This window comes from Mya arenaria, chromosome 12 (genome assembly GCF_026914265.1).
Source record: "Mya arenaria isolate MELC-2E11 chromosome 12, ASM2691426v1".
NCBI lineage: Eukaryota > Metazoa > Mollusca > Bivalvia > Myida > Myidae > Mya > Mya arenaria.
Window position 1 is genome coordinate 60,498,173 of NC_069133.1, and position 7,262 is coordinate 60,505,434.

The 7,262-nt window shown below is 35.8% G+C and overlaps 1 protein-coding gene across 1 annotated transcript; it reads left to right on the forward strand.

Annotated features, from left to right (window-relative positions):
* The first annotated feature begins 271 nt into the window (after nucleotides 1–271).
* LOC128212279 (uncharacterized) lies at nucleotides 272–3,566 on the forward strand. The gene is made up of 3 exons (XM_052917654.1): nucleotides 272–423; nucleotides 1,673–1,797; nucleotides 3,096–3,566. Exons 1-3 carry the CDS (start codon nucleotides 419–421, stop codon nucleotides 3,350–3,352), a joined length of 387 nt encoding a protein of 128 aa, XP_052773614.1. The 5' UTR covers nucleotides 272–418; the 3' UTR covers nucleotides 3,353–3,566.
* The last annotated feature ends 3,696 nt before the right edge of the window (nucleotides 3,567–7,262 follow it).

Below are 7,262 nucleotides of genomic sequence, written 5' to 3' on the forward strand. Positions count from 1 at the left end.
AATCTTCACTGTTGATTTCGTGGTAAAGGAAAGGTAAAAATATGCATTTTCGAAGCCAAAAAAACCCGCTTCGAGTGACGCGTAAGGCTAAATAAAAGCATGTTTTGTTTTTTGTGTAGTATTCAGTTTGGATTCATTTAAATACAAGCGTTAACACGAACAAGGAAAATGTTTTCATTCGCTGCACACCATTTAACAAAATTTGATCATGTATATTTAATAACCTAATCGAGCTACAATTCGCTTAAATGCAGTGAGCGTGGGCACATGTTGAGTCATACTTTAAGGACCGCATGAAGAAGGAAGTTATTAACGGTTGAGTAATTCACTCAATACCCGAAAAGGCGCATTTATTTACTCAACACCTCACAACGTTACGAAATAGTGGACGGAATAAGTAAATTCACCTTTGTTTAGTATGCAGTAAGTGACTCTTTATTTTACATACGTACATTATCCTACCATCATATATGAGAGTCCTTGTGCGCTTGTTGCAAACATAGCAAGTATGGAAGCATTAACAGGACTTTCAAAGGTGGATTCCGTGTCGTTAATGTTGTTTTGTACTTTGTCGAATGCTTTGTTATAATGATGTCTTTTAGGAAAATTACTTTACGGAAAAGCGGATTGTTTCAATTTATAGCAGAAAATGCATTTTTAAACTTGTAGTACATATTTTAAAGCCCTTAAAGCTGCACTCTCACAGATTTACCGATTTTACACCTTTTTTTATTTTTTGTCTTGGAAAGAGCAATTTTTTGCGTAAATATCTGCAAACCGATGATAAAAGATTGCTGACAAAAGAGAAGATCGCAGATTTTCATATTTCCGTTTGAAAATTAATGTTTGATGGCTAACGGTTTAAGAAAACTGCATAAAACATCATATTTTGAACTTAAATATAAAAATCAGTGATCTAATTTTTGTCAGCAGTCTTATATAACTGGTTTCCATGCATTTTCGCAAAAAATGGCTCGTTCCAAGACAAAAAATAAAAAAGTTGTCAAAACGTTCAAGCTGTGAGAGTGCAGCTTTAATGAAGGATGGTTCCGGAAGTAAAATACCTTATTAGTTTTGTGTAAACGACTCATTCAAGATTCAACTTATTTATTAAGTAACTTGAACACAAAGTGCTCCTCATTACATGATAGATATAATACATTCAATTAAACATATATACAACGATAACACGATAGGTTTGAAATCTCAGACATGAGAAAAGAACTGATAATTAATATTTTAACATTAGATACTTTTACATTACACTAACATTTCACTTACACGTGTACTTTTTGGTGTCATATGTTACACGGCAAATTCATTGGAGTATGCAGCGGATGTATTTTTATGCATGAGGTATTGGGTTTGAATGCACTGCGCTTCTCAAAACGACGTCCGCGTATACAACGGATTCGTTGCGACCGGGGGTTTACCAACCCAAAGATTTTAATTGTTTAATACACTTGCCTGTTGCAGCAATTTGTAAAAGAAAAGGTTATTTAATTGGATTGGCCAATCAATCAAATCACCGAATGGTGCATAGTAGCCAAATAATAATTATACATTTGGCTGCTGGAGTCTATAGATACACGGACTTCCGTCTTTTTGGCATTATACTTAGTTAATACCAATTGTACTTCGTTTGAATAATTGAGCGTCGTTCACGTTTCAGGTCACCGGGAGCTACTGCAGGTCTTGTGATCGGCTGCATTATCTTAGCGATCCTAAAGATTTTTCTGTGCTACTGGATACAGCGATGGAGGACATATTCTCAGCGACAAACAGTCGTTGTTAGAAGTGAGTTTACTTTGTTGTAGTTTTTTTTCAGATAAATGTGCATGTACATTGACACTTTATTTATGTGGTATAGTTCGATACTGGTACCCAGCTAGTAGATAAGTCAAAGGGAGATAACTGCGAACCAGGACCTCGGGAGAGCTGAGACGAAGCCGAGGCTTCAAGGCCAGGAGCACGCTTGCCGTAGTTGAAGTTAAAAAGCCACTTTCTCTTAGACGAGTATACGGGTAATGCAGATACCTTAAGAAAGGGTAATTGTCACAAATAACATATGCAAATTGATATATTAAAGTTAGCTGAAAAACACCACATATATATTTTATGCTGATTAAAAACAACGGACATTTTGGGCGTAAACTATAAGCACTGTACTGACATAATGTTTGCGTTTGACATGATGCAGTTCTGGGGGTACGTTTGAATATTTTGACTCATATCAGACCTACTTTGACTCTGAACAAACCAACGACATGTATGGTGTTTAATTGAAATATAATGCAAATGACAACGTCTGTTTATGAAGGCCTTTAAACAAGACCCAGGGGCAGTTTCAATCAGAAACAATTGAAACTACAAAAATCTTAAATCTGTATAAACGTCACACATAGCAACACATTGATTTTTTTCCTTCTCCCATCCCTAATAAGTAGATTCAAATACTGGTTATGCTGCAAATCCTTTTCTCCCACCCTAGACAAGTAGATCCACATAATTGGCCATGCTGGAAATCATTATCTTGCCCACGGGCAAATATAAAAAAAAGTACTCGTACGTAAAAAATGAATTAAACAACATTTGTACTATATTTTGTTAAGTGGGGGGGGGGGGGGATCATCTACCATAATCGATGTTAGAATGGTTCATCCCCACTCTCGCGCATGTAGTTTTACACTCCACTCGGTCATGAAAGATACTTATAATCTTCCCCACGGGCAAAGCTAAGTGGGGACTGTTTGGAGCCGATTTTCACTAAGTTCAAAAGATGTTCATAGAATTACAGTTTTATTACATTTTGTTTAACCAAGGTTGGAGAAGAAGCATGTTCCATGGCCGCTCGTGCAAAAATAGATTCATCCCAACCCTCGCTCAACCTTATGCAACGAACAATCCGTTAATTCATCATAAAACCATTTCATATACATTTATATATGATATATAAATGACCTTAAACAATAACAATTATTAGACATCATTAATAATAACATTAATTGCAGAAGGATTGCTGTATTTCGCTTAAAATGATATCCGATTTTCATAATATACATATAAAAGAACTGCAAATTTGAATTCATTTGCAGCGGAGGTCAACGTGGCAACTAACCCTCACCACGCGGGCTACAACCAACCTTTGGAGCAAGCCCGACCCCTATCCACCCCTGGTCATGTCCCTAATAACCCATCTTGGAACAACAAACTGCATGCCCCCCCTGCGGGTCATGAACAGCCCACTGGACAAGCCCGGCCCCAAATCACCCCAGGGTACGTGGGCAACAACCAACCATGGGCCAACCATGCTCAAGACGATGCCCCTCCACCTTATTCCTTTACTGCTTGAGTTGTTCCCAACTGGATGCCCCTGAAGGAAACACCAACAAACGCTCATCAGGATGTTTCTTAAAGACATATTGGGTGATTCTTATAACGATATTATTTCCACGTTGTGTTCAGACACTGCTTTTTCTTTGTTTACCTAACCATGTTTAGCTCCCGAGCTATAGTTGTCCTAATTAATAATTAAATTGAAATCGCTGTATTAGGCGCCAGTGGTTCGTAGGTGTTTTTGTTTTTGGTCCTTATCGAAATATATCCGGCCCTCGCTGCATGGCCAATAAATCGGCCAGATATGTTCCCGGCGGACGCACGTGCCCTAGAGTGGGACGTTTCGTTCCGGAACAATATTAGACGGTATCAGCTATAAGTACTACATCATCAACAAATAAAATCATGAATATTTCGATAATATCAAGTGAAAGCTGTATTCCGCAAACTCCATTTTGCTACTGGAAGTAAGATCATTCTTTTATAAACAGACTAAATAAAATAAGACTTAAATCCTTGACGCAATTCTAGCGGTCAAATTATAATCTCAATGAGTGCATAACCGTTTTTATTCGTCTTTTAACAGACACGTATATAGCTTTTACTGCATTGAATAGTTTACCATTTACTCCACGATTTAGCAATGACATATATAACTTACTACAGTTAACATAGTCAAACACCTTTTCAAAATCGGCCAAAAATAAAAAAATCCAGGGGTTTTATTTAAAAAAAGATATGATCTCATGGATAAGTCTAATATTTTCACCAATGCATCTATTTTTGGGTTGAGTAATTGTTTTTAAATCACTGAAGTTACCTGAACAAATGCAATTTGGTGTTGGAAGTTCGACATTGGAATATTTTTTTAACCGTATACTCTCATTCTAAATCAAAACATACACGTGTATAACACACATACATTTTGAGTGATTAACCTTGAACTACTTACTAAATAATGCATTTATGAAAATTAATAATCACTGATAACAAGATCGTAACCGTGTATTTAAAAGCTGAAAACTCAGCAAACATATTTAATGATTAGTGAGTGCTAAAAGATTTACTGTAATCTACTATGAAATCAAATAGAAATCGTCTATTCAAAGCAACTGTTCTTGACCTGATTTTAGAGAAGTTGCGAAGCACACGACTACGTGTAAGGTAGTTTTTTGGTGAAGCTTCTTCAATGTATTGGAAAACTTGAAGCACTTAAAAAAACGCTTACCTCCTTTGAATTTGTAGTATATACAGAACTACGCATTGGCAGATTTTTTTTTAGTGTAATGGATTTAAATTAAAAAGCAATATTGCAAATGGCAGTAAACGGAACGGCAACTTATACGTGCATATACTGTAACGTTTCTTTCATAGCTAGCTCGGACAAGCTACCTTAAATTAGACTACAACCCTATTCTCGGACTAAATTGTCCCAACAATTAAGTATGGCATTAGTAATATATATAAGTGATTAACAATGATTGCTTACAAAACCAATGATTGGAGAAATAATTATTACGGTTCAAGAATCAATGTTTAATTATCCCAAAACCAAGAACGCACAAACAGAAACACTACAACACCTATGCTTTATCTTACAGGACCAGCATACAAAACGTTCATAAGCCATTCTCACAATATATCAGTGAAACCCACAGTCCTAAGTGTATAGCTTTTACGGGGAATCAATCCATTGACCCTGTTCCGTCGGTATCGCAATGATCCAGGCTTACTAAGAGGCCAAAATGAAACCCCACGGATGTCCGAACCTGGAATCTAGAAGCTCTAGCGCGTTGCTTCACTTAATTCTCTTAGTCCCCAATAGCTCAGAACCCGCCCTAGACAGTACGAAAAGGAACTTCAAAGTTTGCCTACATATTAACGTGATGTTTTCCCATCGGCGTCAAGATACGAACTCGCCATTTCTATGCCTTTCGCTGTTTATATATCCTAACATCACGTGACCAAAACGGAACGGTCCATTTTAACAAACCCTATGGGTGAAACCATTATATATAACTTACATTACAGACTTGGGGTGTCAAGTTCATTAATCTTTAGAAAAAGTAGAAACCATTAAGAATATAACTTCTTTCGTATCAATCTTATACTAAAACCATGACTTAAATATTAAATACACATAACATCCTAAAGAAATAATAAGAAAACATCGGAACCCGTGAAAAGTCAATACTTCATAAATGTCACTCATTCGGAACTCCTTGGCCATTTTTTCAAAAACAACCTCGGATGTATGCCGGTACATCTGTTGAAGTAGTCCGTATTTTTTTGAATAAAAGCATTAATTAAATGTAGTGTTTAAGAGTTGTATTCATTGCTCTCAGTTTAAATTGATTGCCAGTGAAGTGTATTATTGCAAACATAATTACGATTCCCATGAGTTAAGTCATAAATTTTAACTACTAAATAAGATTACTACGCGATGTATTTGCAGCGGACTTAAACGTACCACTTTTTAAGTATGTAAACCGTCCATATACATCCGAGGTTGTTTTTGAAAAAATGGCCGAGGAGTTCCGAATGAAATGTCACTAAAACAGAAATGTTTATTTTGCGGGCTCCGGACTACATGATTCCATAAACATTACAATACAATGTAGCTAGAAGAAAGTCCATGTACAGATCGAGTGCGCAATCCGAAATCTCTACATTAAAAACCGTTTGATGTCGATGAAATACAATTAGCCTTCAAGTACCTTTAAGAATGACATGTATGTTACTATTATTATGTTCAGTATGATAATGTAAGGTGTGTCTATTGAGTCTCTTTCAGACTGTGAAATGCACGTCACTATGTGTGCGGGGGAATTATGTATCTATAGGTGTCTTAAACGGCAATAACCAGTAGGCAGAGTTCAGCATATGTTCAGCTCAGACCTAGTATGTCCCCGTTATGTATTTCCTAAGGTGGCAACCGATAGACGCAAAGCAAAGCCAAAAACGTTTTCTGACATTTTATTTTACGTTGTAGATATGACATTTAATGAAACTGGCACATAAAACCTGAATAAATACCAAAATACATTGCCTTTACATTATTATTACATTTGCTAGGCATAAAAAGTTATATCCATTGATAGATCTTTAAACAAATCTTCTGTATAAGTAAATAAATAACTTAAATACGACTTGTGCATCTGTTTAGATGACATGTATGTACAAATAACAACATGTTAACACAACATATACAATATTTTAAACTAATGCAAGTGAAAACAGCAAGTAACATTTAAATGGTCTCAACTGAACATGCTATAAAAAGAGTAAAGCCTACAAAGTCAAAATATCTGAAACCTATATATCAAGGATGCAAGTAATTTTCATTAGATTATTGTCATTAGTACAAGTTTCTCCCCCCCCCCCCCAAAAAAAAAAAAACAACAAAAAAAAAACAAATGCCAGAAACAATACATATTATTTAATCCATTACAAAAATCGAAAAGCAAAAAACACAAGATACATTCAACCTGAGATTGTATAATGATGAAATTCATTTGAAGTCGGCAAGGCATCAAACAATGAACACAAGCTCAGAGAGCAACCTGAGATTGTATAATGATGAAATTCATTTGAAGTCGGCAAGGCATCAAACAATGAACACAAGCTCAGAGAGGTTGTACATCTAACATGATCAGTGGTGTGTAAGCTGAACCAAAAGGTGTTGCTTATCATTCAATCTGTAGTTGTGTGTTATGTATACATAATTATGTGTATACCTTCTACCATGTGATTCCTAACATATGATTAACATTCCCATTTGTTTCCTTTGTTGAACGTGTATACTTTCAAATGCATTCATATTCCGAAAGAAGCAATACCTCCAGAACACAATAATAGTGCAAAAACACTGTTAGTGATTGGAAAAATGTATTTGACGTCAGTGGAACATGTGACGTCATTGCTCA

Excerpts from the sequence above, each read along its gene's own strand:
- LOC128212279 (XM_052917654.1), top strand. Across the intron at positions 1,798-3,095 it reads ACAAACAGTCGTTGTTAGAA|CGGAGGTCAACGTGGCAACT; the intron begins GTGAGTTTACTT and ends ATTCATTTGCAG.